At 46.2% G+C, this 13,260-nt stretch overlaps 1 protein-coding gene across 8 annotated transcripts in view; it reads right to left on the bottom strand.

Moving 5' to 3' along the window:
• Window positions 1–489: 489 nt before the first annotated feature.
• PTPRE (protein tyrosine phosphatase receptor type E) overlaps window positions 490–13,260 on the bottom strand; it is a 172,619-nt gene continuing 159,848 nt past the window's right edge. For 5 of the 8 annotated variants that reach the window (XM_058544283.1, XM_058544277.1, XM_058544280.1 and 2 more), the window contains 6 exons: window positions 12,574–12,650; window positions 11,600–11,734; window positions 8,875–9,000; window positions 7,752–7,921; window positions 5,829–5,964; window positions 490–3,415 (listed from right to left, as the gene is read on the bottom strand). In XM_058544283.1, coding sequence (XP_058400266.1) covers window positions 3,341–3,415; window positions 5,829–5,964; window positions 7,752–7,921; window positions 8,875–9,000; window positions 11,600–11,734; window positions 12,574–12,650 — 719 coding nt within the window. In that variant the 3' untranslated portion in view covers window positions 490–3,340. The remainder of the gene's footprint in view (window positions 3,416–5,828; window positions 5,965–7,751; window positions 7,922–8,874; window positions 9,001–11,599; window positions 11,735–12,573; window positions 12,651–13,260) is intronic. The other 3 variants (XM_058544284.1, XM_058544279.1, XM_058544282.1) reach the window with 1 other exon arrangement.

Raw genomic sequence — 13,260 nt, 5'->3', positions numbered from 1 at the left:
AAGATGGAAGGCGTGGAAAGAGAGTTGGGGAAAACCAGAGACAGAAAGATGTGCAAAAGGAGGCCTAAGACGGTTTTAGATTTTAGGAGGAAAAGCAACGTTAGAAGGACTTTCTGATTCCACCTGGCCGTGGACATCAAGCATGCTGTCAGCTTCCCTGGAGAGTCCGAGAAACCACTGCTCATGGCTCAGAGCCCTGTTTGGACTCTACTAGGAACTGGGGCTCCCTGAAGGGTGAGTTATTACTCCGTGCTTCATGCTGACTCACGCCTTCTGCAGACCAGCTGAGAGCTGGGGCCAGCCCCCTGGCCACCACGTCCACTCGTGCCATAGGGGCTGTTTCTACACCAGGTCTGAGCTAAATTTTAAAAGCCCTAAAATTAATTGTCTATATAAATTAATGTTTACTTCCTAATGAATGTCTTGTCTAAAAAGACTTAAGGCACAGGAATGAAATTAAGAGATTTCATTGAAGAAACAGACGCAGGCTGGAAGTCAAAGTAAGATTTATCCTTGCATCAGAATGTTTTAGATCTTGCAATTTGCATATACAAAGAATTCAGCAACATTCACTGGCATTATAATCAGAGCAAGATCAAATTATAAATGTAATAAAAGAAAATGATAGTTGAAACTGGAATACATACATATATTATAAAGATTGCACATAAATTAAACACAACTTAGTTAAACAAAAGTATCAGTAATCATACATTTAAAAAAATAACATGGGCATGTCTCCAAATGCTGAAACAGAGGTGTCAGGCTCATTTTAAAAAGTTTTTAAAAACACATAAAAATACCTTTTAAAACACTGGTATGCATTCTTCATTCGTATAGCACATGGAGAGAAACAGTAAAGAGAGTCACACGGTGACCGATAAAGCACGTAGATCAGAATGGTTGTCTTCTAATCACTATTTGGCATTTGAATGCAGTTGCATGCAACATGGAAAAACGTGGAAGGAAAAATGACCTTGTCCATGTGGCACTGTTTTGATATGTACAATGGACTTTCTTTGACCGAAGGGGAAGAACAGATCAACTTTCTGGGTTGCACAGACAGGATAGTGAGGCCCCGAGCGCCCAAGGGGACTGTCTGAACTGGGGGGCCTTGGCAGAGGCCATGAGGCTGCAATTTCTGGGCCCCCTGGAAAGGCAAGTGCTGTCCCCAACTAGGGAGGGAGGGACAGTGGCTTCTGCTCTGTTTCCCAAACTGGAGGGGCCGAACTAGGTGCCAGGACACCTGCAGAGGACACCGGGAGAAGGCCAAGGGGGCAGAAGGACACACAAATGGGGCTCTTTCCCAAGGGCCTCCCCGAGAAGGTCTACCTTAATCTGGAGACAAGAGATGCCAGTTAGACCACTAAAGGGCATGAAGGATTCTGAGTAAGGTCTCCTAAATTTGGACCCAAATCCATGACCCCGGCTTTAACTTTGAGCCCTCAAATAAATGACTAGCTGCCTTCATCACAACCAGCCGGCTCTGTTTCTGGATTGGTGCAGAACGAAAGCTCAGTTGTCTCTTCTCCTTTGGTCAAAGAAAGGCTTTGGGCTTGGGATTTTAACAATGACAACAAATGGGACCAACCGGTGCATGTTGCAAAACTCCCTGCATTTTCCTCTTTGACCCAAATGCATATTCATTGTACCGAGAAGGAGAGAGGGGCGCATCAGCATGAGTGTGCAGCCCAGGGATGCAGCTGGCGGGATGGCAACGGTCACAAAGTTGTGCTTTGGTCCTTCCAGCTGGGGACCTCGTCTTGCCCTTGGGTGGGGCTCAGAGGAGCGACAGAAACTTGATGATCTGTGAGCCTATTGTTAGAATGTAGCCTACCCTGGGGTTGCCTTTGTGCACACTAGATACAAACACCAGATCAACAGTGCAATAGGAGGGTGCAATTGGTTATCAGTGGAAATGTCAAACAAGGCCTTTATATCTGTCTTAAAAAGCAAAAAATGTACCAAAAATGCATATGTTAAATGCTTTCTGTAAGTAGACCAGATGTCTTCTTTTCTACATTGTGCTCATCTGCTAGGTACCTAATGGCCATAGAAAGATCACTGTTACTAAATTAAACTTTTCTACACTCATCCTTCCCCTTTTTCTTGCCCCATAAGCCAATCCTGTCTGGCAGTGGGATTATTATTATCCAGTGTCAAAGGTCTCAGTAGGATGTCCATTCAAAAATAAGTTAGCCTATAGATTAAGGATTTCTCTTTCTTTTTCTTCTATTAAATATTGAGGGGTGGGACTTTAAAAAAACCTGTATAAATCTAGATTTTAAGATTTCTTTTCTTACAAACAATCTTAGCTTTTACAAGAAATTTTTAAATACCAAAATGCTTCTCAGAAAGTTTAAAGTGGAATTGCTTGTGGCTGCCCCACTGTTTCTACCCAAGCGTGTGCTTCTTGCTTCTGTGCCGGTCAGGCGTTTGGCTTTATCTGAACGTTTGGAATGGGAAGCGGTTTTGTGTCGAGCCTCTAGGCAAAGCCCAAGCCCAGCAAGGGCAGCTGTGACAGAATGAAAGGAGAGAGTGAGAAATACAGTTGGTTTGATTCTCAGAGGCTTATCTGAGTCAAACAGATGGACAGATGGACAGGAAGTGGTGTTGTGGGAGCACAGCTCCGACAGCTGGTTTTGCTATACTCAAGGCCATGGGCGAACTGGGCCACCAGCACTGACATCTCATCAGCCAAGATGGCACAGACACAGCCTTGAATAAATGCATGTTGAAGTATCACCATATAGTTACCAACTACTCTCATGTGCTTTAGACCTGGATTCAGGTTGTAAAGTCCTTGATCTTCAAAATGTAAAGATAAACCACAGGAGTTGAGACTGAGGACTTTACAAAGTTCCCTGTTTACATTGCATCTTCATGAACAGTTTGCCTGCAAAAATGCTGCTGCTCAGGGCTGTAAAATCAGTGTTAGAAAAGTGAATTTTCAACTGATTTCTGAGTCCTCGACTGCTTTCTTGACAATGAACTTTGTTTAGAATTTTGCATAAGCACACGTGGCATATTAAGATTTATAACATTTAGAGGTGCTGCATGTGTGAAATTAAATGATATGAATCTAATGAAAATTAAAATATGTAGCAATATTAGCGGAAATATATATTTTATGGGATAGTATTTGACTTTAATACATGATTCCAGTTTTTAAAGGGGGTATTTAAGATTTAATAACTTTATAGCAGGTGGTCTTTAAAGCATAACAAAATATATACAAAGAAATTAGGAAGGATATTAATGTCAACTATGAAATAAATTAACATGATTTTTACAAAATATACTGACCATTAAATTAAAAAATATTTTAAGGCAGAAATTTTCATTTGAAATTAGCATAATCAGAAAATATATCAATAAAATCTTGTACCACTTTGTAGCAGAATTCATACTGTTCCTGAAAAAGAAAACCAAGAATATATTAAAATGATGTTTAAAAAAATCTGTTTCACTTAACTGGGAGAAACATTAAAAAAAGACATAAAAGAGTCTGACTGGTTATTAAAATACTGTATATTCTTATACATATCAGCTTCTGTTACATAATTTAGTTTTCAGGCACATGAACACTTCCAAATAAAGCTATTTTCCTATCTAGAAAATAATGTTTAGTTTCAGCTTAGCTATTTCTAGAACAGTTTGAGTAAAAGGTCTTTACTTTTCATATTTAAACTGGAAAACAACTATTTTTGAATTGAAGACACCCAGGCAGCTTCCCAGTGAGGGGGTGCAGAGAGACACTGCAGTCAGAAAGAGTAGAGCCGAGATGGGAGGGCCTTGAATGCTAGATGCCCTTGAAGACAGAATATATTGGCCAGATCAGGAGAATTTATGAGAGGCAGGAGTCCTTAGAACACCAAGGAAGTGTCTGTATGCTGAGTCAGACAAGAGATGCTCTTTGCTACAGTTGCTGGGAGTCTGGAGGCCAGGCACTCATGGGGTCTCTGAGGTACTCAAAGCAAATTTGCACACCAACTCTAAAGGCAGGTGCTGTAACCCCGTTTTCCGCAGATAGGAATTGAAGTCCAGAAAGTGGAAGGAGCTTGTCCAAGTTCACAGAACCACGAGCGGGTCCAGCTGTGAAGTGGGACGACGGCCCGAAGCCTGAGCATCACAGGGACCCACGGCTTATCTTTTATATTTAACCTCTGGCCAGGCAGGACTAAAGCCATTCCCTCTGCCTGGGGGAAGCCTGTAGTGAACTCAAAAACCATCAGGAAAGAAACTGAAAGAGTCTGGCTCATAATTAAAAACAGAATTTCCTTTTGAGGGAGTTCCTATTTTTATTAATGATTATTATTTTGATCTAGAAAATCTCCTGTGGAGTAGTCTGCCTCTGTTTTTTTCCACACTCAAAGTCATTCTAGTTCGAGACGCCCCTAGGAGGTATCGGCTATCATGATGCAGGCATAACCTTTAGGAGGCATCAATGGACCTCTCTAGCATCTTCCCCAAGCCCTAGCAAGACTGTCTGCGCTGGGGCCCAGGCTCTAAGGAGAGATCCCACTGCTTTCAGCTCTCCTGGTTTCCATCACAATCACAGCCCCCAGAGGGGCCGGTGGGGAGAGGGGTCTGGGGGAGCCACCAGGCACCCAGTTTCCTTCCAGCCTGGCGGCTCTCAAATCCATATTCACTTTGGGACTACCTGGGGGGCTTTACGTATGCTGATGCCTGGGTCCCGCCCCCAGAGATTCTGCTTAATTGGTCTGAGGGGCAGCTTTCGCAACTGGGGGAACGTGAGCGCTCTCCAGGCCAGTGGAGCGTGTGGTCAGGTGAGAACCTCGCTCTTGCCCAGCCTGGGAATGGAGGGTGAACCCCGCTCTGCTCAGGCAATTCTGTCTAGCCATCCTGCTTCCCCAACGACAGGAAGGTCATGAAGGGCCCTCCTTCCACCTTCTATGCCTGCTTGAGTCAGGATCGAGTTAGCATGGAGAATGAGCAGGCCAGGAGGGCAAGTCCTAAAATGGGAAACCTTGGGGAAAATGACGAGTTATGACAGCCTTTAGAACTGCACTTGCTGGTGTAGAACAATTAGCAAGTATGGTGAGGAGGTTTCTCTTCCGAAAACCAGACAGTGTGCGTTTTCACCACGGAATGAAAGAGAACGTCTGGGCCAACTGCACATTACGTGGATTCCTTAAGCCCCCTGGACAGTATCTTGTGGTTGACTGAGACCCAGTCAAGGATGGAATAGTGTAAGGTAGGAAATTACAAGCTCCAGGATTGTAAACATCAGTGCTGCTTTTGAACCTGGTGATAGCACATTTTTTTTGGTGAGGAAGATTAACTCTGAGCTAACATTTCTTACCAATCTTCCTCTTTTTGCTGAGGAAGATTGGCCCTGGGCTAACATCCGTGCCCATGTTCCTCTACTTTATATGTGGGACGCCGCCACATCATGGCTTGACAAGCAGTGCACAGGTCTGTGCCTGGGATCTGAACCTGCGAATCCCGGGCTGCCAAGGCAGAGCGCACAAATTTAACTACCTCGCCACCAGGCTGGCCCCAACACAGCACGTTTTTTACATGTATATCAGAATCTGGTAGAAGAGTTCACTTTGACAGAGCAGTTGGTGTCATCAGTGCCTCTGTCCAAGGTGAGCCCCTTCTCCTGTGTCCTGCCCAGCCAGACTCAAGGAAGGAAGGGGTCTGTAAAGCTTTACTGTGAAAAGTTCCAGTTAGCTCTTTTCCTTGGGAATTTTACCTTCTTCCCTTCCCATATATTTGAGCTCCTTTAATGAAACATACATCAAATTCAATGAGACAATTCTTGACTCTTCTGGAAACATCCTTATCACTCAGTTTCTTACCAGGGTTTGCACCATATGTGGCCTCTGAAGTCGTAAACTCTTCACAGCTTGGAATACGTCTAAAAGTCCCTCAGCTTTTACTCGTTCCAGAATGTTGCTGAGTGCTATGAATGTACCTGTTCGCCCAGCTCCAGCACTGTGGAGAAAAAGTGCTTAATGCGGATAACCAAACTCGCCCGTGGGGATGTGAAACGGACAGCCTACCCCAATCCCAACACATCACTCCTGAAGCAGCCATCACTGAAAATGATCGGAGTCTGGATTTTTAATGATCATTATATGTAGCTTAGCTTTTGACCAAGACTCAGCAAACATAAAATTCCTACAACACTTGCCTAATTACAGTAGACAGATATCTCACGAGTGGATCAGGAACAGTTACAAGTTTTTAAACTGGTGTAACCATTTCCCTTCTTCCCGCGTAGACCGGTGGTTCTCAGAGTGTGGTCCCTGGACCAGCAGCATCCGCATCACCTGGCAGCTTGTTAGAAATGCAGACCATCCCGGCTCAGGTCTAGAGAGAGGTAATCCTGGCCTGGACTCTCCTTGCTGTGCCAGGGTCAGCCTTCTGAGATGTTTAGACAGAGGACGTTCACTGCCAGGAATGGTCAGATAATGGACACTTCCTAGCAATGAAGATCTGAGTCTTCTTCATTTAAGAAGGTCATTTGCTTGATAAACTGGATAAACCCCACAAGAGCAGACCCTCTTAGGAGAGCCCAAGGGAGCAGGCCTAACAGAGGCGAGCTTGGCAGGTGTCTTCCAGACAGCCCTCTGGAGATGCACGGCTGCCCTCTGGGCCCCAGAATCCCTCGCATGGGCTGCAATGACCTGTCCCTACGTCTGTCTTCCCACAGGTGGGAAGCCCTTGTGGGGGTCTCATTCACCTTGGCATCCTTGGTGCCCAACACATGCTAAACTCAGTGTGGGTTTGTGAGGGCAGAACACAAGGAACTCATTTCCAGTTTATTCTAAACGACGGCTACAAAGGAACCAGGGACTGAAAACCCAAGGCGTGTGCTCCACCTGCTGGCCAGGCTGGAAGTGCGCCCAGGCGGGTCCCAAGCAAGGCAGGAGTCCCAACTCGCCACGTTAAGCTAGCTCTGTTGGCTACAAGGGGTGGGTGAGGTGGGCAAATGACAGTCACAAAAATGGGAGCCACACGTGTGAAAAAGAAACAGGAGTGCAGCTTTTGAAGCAAATTAGCACCCTCCAAGAATAAAAACACCCCGAACTCCCGTGAGGAAGAGCTTTGCCAGCCAGGGGGCCTGGCCAGCAGGGGCCTGGCATAGCCAGAACTACGTGGGCACAGAAGGAAGATGAGCTGGTGTGTCTTTAGATTTGACCAGATTCACCCTCTACCCTAGTAACACTGCCCATCAAAGTCCTTGTTGGGGCGCCCAGCTGTCTCCAGATGTGCCCCGGGCATGTCCCTCCACCCTGGGGCCTGACTTGGGAGCCAGGCCGAGAGGCTTCTGGACGGCACGGGGCTGTGGGCTGGCCGTTAGCGAGCCTGGCCTGGACATTCTCAAGCAACTCAAGAAAACCCTCCTGCCAGGCTGAAGTTCAGCGGCACCCACTCCTTTCCCCACACCCAAGGAGAGGACGGGGAGGGGTGGGCACTTCTGCCAGAGCCAGAACAGTCTTTCAAAACGAAGACAAGCAACTTGAAGTGCAGGAGTGGGTTTTTTTTGGATGACTTAAAAAGCACAAAGAAATGTGTGTTTGAATCATTTCCTAACTCCTCCTCCAGAAATGCACTCTGCATGTATGATAAGATGACATTTATGCATTTATCTAAAGTTATGTGTGTAAGAAAAGGTAAAACATTCAGTCCAGGGAAATGAAGCTACCGGGACCGGTGAACTGCGTGTGGGGTCTGCGTCTGCCCACCAGGAGGGGGCGCCCGGCCGGGCGGCTCACCTGCAGTGCACGGTGATGGGGTGGTTGCCTGTCTGCTGCTGCTGCTTCTGCACGGCCGCGATGAGGTCGATCATGCCCTTGCCCTCGGCCGGAATCCCGATCTCGGGCCAGCCGTGGAAGTGGAACTGTCGCACCACTCGGGTCTGCTCCTCCTGCCGGGCCAGGGGCTGCTGGGAGGCGGAGGGCGTCTCAGCGTTGCCTGGTCACCCCCTCACCCCACCACCAGGAACAGGCCTCAGGCCCAGCCACCCTCCCAGGGACTCGGGCCAAGGCTTGGAGCCCCCCCGGGCTTTCGGTGGCCGGCAGAGTCCCCATCTGGCCGGCCTGAGGGTCCTGGTCAGGTTGTTTGTAGGCTGTGGTCGCCCTAAAGCAGAAGGCTAGCAGTGTGTCCCTCTGAGTGGGGAGCAAGATATCTAGAGGCTGTCCCCTGGAGCCCCCAACAGGGCCTGCCAGACCCCTTTACGTGATTTTTGGCAGCTTTGCCTGAGAGAACGGGACCACCTCTTTCTTAAGAAGCTGGGACCCCACACGTCCCCTCAAGCCTTGAGATGAGCCATTTCTGAGTCTGGAGGCCCTGGATGTTCCGGCACTGGCATGGAGGAGAACAAGCCTTTGGGTCAGCGGGTTTTCTGCTGTGCTGACCATCTTGAGCCCAAAACCAAGTCCCATAGGTGAGTCACCTTACTCATGGTTGACCCATAGAGTTCCCATTCTTTGCCAAAGAGCAGAACCTAGGACCCAGTGGGGACGGGGGTTGGTTGGAGGCTCTGAAAAGGCCCCGGAGAGGCCCCCATGACTTTATCCATCCTTTTTATTCCTCCTGCCCCCGGCCGTCATCATTTCCCCTGAGTGGGGAGTGCGTGGCAGTGGGACATCTCTGGAGCTAGCCACTCTGCCCCACCATCCTCGGGCTCCAGCAAGGAGGCAGGTGACCGTAGAGGTCTGAATTTTATAGGAGATCTGCCACTTGATAATGCGGCTCCCTGTTCACCACGCTGACCACTGATACTCATGTGCGCTCCGGAAAAGGCTGAAGGAGCAGGAAACCCTGGTACAATGACAAGCAGACCCCAAGTGATGGCTGCAGTGCGTTCTGTCGACAACAGTTGAAAGACAACGATACCTGACTGAAAGTGACCAGGAAGTCTCGCACGCTGATGGCTTCTGAAAGGGTATCGCTCTTGATCTCGATCGTTATTTCTCCGTGAGTCACCGAGCCCTCCGTTGGCCAGTACTGGTAGCATTTATCCTTGGGGGATAAAATAAAATTTTCAGTCTCGTAATAAATAATTTTTTGCTAGCAGTTTTGATAATATGATGCAGAATTGCTCTCAAACTATTTAATGTATTTTGTCTTACCAAGAAAACAGCATATTAATATGAATATAAATGTCTATTAATGCCTGTTGACCAAGGGAACAGAACAGAGAGTCCAGAAACAGAGCTGGAAAAACTGGTTTTCCATGTGGGAAAAACGAAACTGGACCCCTACCTCACACTCTACCAGGGTTAATATGAATGCCCCAGCCCCTCCTGGAGTTGGGCAGTGTACAACCTGCACTACCATATGTGGTAGCCTCTTGAACCTTAATAAAAATAAACCCAGACAGGTTAAGACTTAACGTAAAAAACAAAACTGTGAAAGCCTTAGAAGAAAGGACAGAAGGATTTAGTAAACAAAACCCCAAAAGAGCTAACCAACCATGACACAAAATATTGCAATGACAGATTACAATAAAATTAACTTCACTTCATCAAAAAACATCATTAAGAGAGTGAAGACAGGCCATCAACTGTGACAAAATATTTGTAATATATAAAACCAACAGAGGATTAGTATCAAGAATATGTAAAAAAGTCCTATAAATCAATAAGAAAAGGGCAAAAAAAAACCCACTAGAAAAATAGTGAGAGGCAAGAACAGCACTTTGCACAGAGGAAACATGAATATATGAAGTGATGCTCAACCTCATAGGAGTCAGAGAGATGCAAATCAAAGCCACAAAGAGATGATGTTAATACCTATTCAGTCAACAGAGATGAGGACGCCTGACATACTAGGTATGTCGATGAACGATCTCTCCTACATTGCCAGTGTCCACTTTGGAAACCACACCCACTCTGGGAAGCAATTAGGAGCTATCTTGCAAATTCAGACTTTCACACACTCTCCAATGTGGCATTTTGTCTCTTCATACTATTCCTTGTGCAGCATGAGACAGGTACAAGAATGTACCGTCAGCACTGCTTGTAAAACAACAGAATGGAATCAACCCAAATGCCCATGACAGGAGAAGGGATAAGTAAACGGATGCAGGACGTATAGTGCGTGTAGTGGAACATAATGAAATAATGATGAATGAACCACAGCTATAGGCATCAACATAGAAAAATATCAAAAGCATAATTTTGAGTGGAAAAAGCAAGTCCCAGAAGAATACATATTGTCATGGTACCCTTTATAAGAAGTTCAAAAGCAAGCAAAACTGAACATGAGTTTCTTGAGGCATAGATTATATGATAGAAAAAGATTTTTAAAAAAGCAAAGAACACATCCACTAGGATGGCTTTAATCAAAAAGACACTAATAAATGTTGGCAAGGATGTGGAGACATTGGAACCCTTGTCCATTGCTGGTGAGAATGTAAAATGAGCCAGCTGCTTTGGAAAGCAGTCTGGCAGTTCCTCAAAATGTTAAACGATATGAGTTTGCAGTGTAGAGTTACGATATGGCCCAGCAATTCTACCCCGAGGTATCTACCCAAGAGAAATGAAAACATACATCTGTGCAAAAACTTGAACAGGAATATTCACAACATTATTCATAATAGCTCAGAGTAGAAACAAATCAAATGTCCATCAACTGATGAATGAATACAGAAAACGTGGTCTATCCCTACTATGAAATATCATTTGTCAATAGAAAAGAATGAAGAACTTATTCCTGCTACAATATGGTTGAACTTTGACAACATTACGTTAAGTGAAAGAACTCAACCACAAAAGACATGTTGTTCTTCCATTTATATGAAATGTCCAGAAAAGGCTAATCTATAGAGTCAGAAAGTAGACTAGTGGTTGCAGGGGCTAGGGGGAAGGAGAAAAGGGGGATGATTGTTCATGGGTATGGGGTTTCTTTTTGGGGTGATGAAAATGATCTAAAATTAGTGGTGATGTTGCACAATTCTATGAATATACCAAGAACCACTGAATTGTACCCTTTAATAAGATGAATTGTATGGTATGTGAATTATATCTCAATAAAGCTGTTTTAAAAAAATGCAAAGAAATCAAAACACCAACTGAGGGTAGTGCTTACATCTTACGGGAACACCTAGATAGACGTACATTTTTGGTAAAAGGTTGGTTTTTCAGTTGGATGGTGGGTTCACGAGGGCTTATTATGTTATTAAATAAATACAAGAAGGACATGGATGGATCTCTGGAAAAAGGGAAACCTTAAACTCACTCAATTCAACCAGGACAATATCAACTAGGTACACATATCAATGCCTATGTCTTTATGTCTTGAAAAAAGTGAATAAATCGCTTTTTCTTCAGCAGGTTGTGATCAAATTTGTATATGTGGCAAATACAAAATGGCTGAATCTCCAGGCAGGTTAGATAAAATGAAGGTTAAGCACAAAAGCCAATGGGTGGTAACGGTTAGCCAAGAAAAGAAAGGATGGGTGAAATGGAACCTTTGTCATTTCCAGCCTCTCTCCCTCCTCAGTAGTACGGCCTGGCCTCACCAAGGACAGCAGGAAGGGGTACAGTCATGTCATGTTGGTGGACGTCAGTGTGTGCACATGGCCCCGGAGGGCCCCGGGCTGGGCAGCGCCCCTGACCTGCTCTCTCTCCTGGACCTCTGTCAGCATCACGATCGTGTGGCACTTCCACTCCCACACCATCCTCCAGAAGTCCTCCACCGTGTGCGCCAGGGGCCCCTGGGTGGCGATGAAATAGTCCTTCTGTCGGTAGCCCTTCAAATGGGGAGCAGAGATTAAAGCCTGACTTCTTCCATCCCGGTTCCACTATAGGACACGTAAGTTTAGCGCAGCCTGAGGCAGATGAGGGAAGATGTTCTCCAGGCTTCCATGGCCCGAGCCAAGCCCCAGCTGGCACATGCACACGCGCACACACTCAGGAAACAGGTCAATACGCCCACTTGATCTCACCTTTGGCACCTGAGCCATCTCTGAGTGGGTATCCTGTGGCCACCTGAGAAAGCTCCTGGTGGCTTTGATTCTAACTTGTTCCTATGTGTTTCAGCCAAGTTAGCTCCCTGGTGCTGCAGAGAGCCCTGGGCTGGAGTTAGAGGAAGTGGGTTCAAATCCCAGTTCCTCCACTTGGGCCCAAGTGACCTCTGGCACAGTTTCCTCATCTGCAAACAGAATTCTAACACAGACTCGGCTGCATGCTCTTTCCGACCTATCCTTCAGCTAACTCCGCCGTGCACCAAGACAGCCCGTGACTGCGTGCCCTGAACACAGAATCGCACGGTCCTCGCAATACGTGTTACAGAAATCACATCAGAGAAAGCACCAAGATATAACCAGTGCATAACAGAGATGTAAAAGAAAAACCACTATATATTAAAAGCAGAATGGAAAAAACGCAAATTACTTAGCAACGGGTCTATACCCTCTATTTCCAAAGTTCATTACTCATTTCTTTTTAAGCACGTAATTCTGGTAACGAAATAGTTTGGATTTCTGGAGGCGTGTCAATCCTTTCCGATTGTGAAAACGAGTTAATCATTAGAGTCTGACACAGATGAAGGACACACGTCCTCGCAAAGCGCAGCGGGGCCCATACTCACGTCTATGAAGGACGCGTTGATGTAGTCTGTGTACTCTTGACCCCTTTTCATGGAGAGGATCACGCGGTTGAAGTCATCTGTGAAGCAGCACGTTCCTTTAGTCAGTGCAAACCATCCCGCCTCGCAAACCTGAATCTGTTGCTACAAGCTCCCGAAAGATAAAACCTAATAAAATCACTAAGTAAAGTCAACTCTTTCGACGGTTTACTTTATAAGATAGGTTAATTCAAGGCTTCCAGGGCAGTTGTGTTTTGTTAGAAAGACTCTGAAAACACTCCAGTTATCGTTTTCATTTGTCATGAACTGGGGTAATTCATACCAAAATATAAGCATTAAAAATACTGCACTTAAGGAGTAAAAGGAGTGTGGCAGGGCTGGCAACCTGGAGTAGCCGGCCCAGGACATCACAGCCACAAAAAAACCTGGGTCTGAAGCGGAGGAAGGCTTCGCTCAGCCTGTGCGCAGCGTGACCCCTAATGCAAGTCTATTTAGGATCGTGCTCCTGTCATGAGCTGAGAGTCCACCCAGGCATCTGGAATGAGGCACTCCCTCCTCTCCTCAAGGCAGGTGCCCTCCTCCTTCCCTCCGTGTTCCTCGGACGTCCCGCTCCACTCCTCCATGGTCCTGCCAGGCTGGCCAGCCCTCCCTCACCCAAGATCTGGGGCAGGCCAGTGTCCCGACTCCACC

This window comes from Diceros bicornis, chromosome 6 (genome assembly GCF_020826845.1).
Source record: "Diceros bicornis minor isolate mBicDic1 chromosome 6, mDicBic1.mat.cur, whole genome shotgun sequence".
Taxonomy (NCBI): Eukaryota; Metazoa; Chordata; class Mammalia; order Perissodactyla; family Rhinocerotidae; genus Diceros; species Diceros bicornis.
Note: the sequence above shows the minus strand (reverse complement) of the source record. Positions and strands in the feature narration are given on the sequence as shown.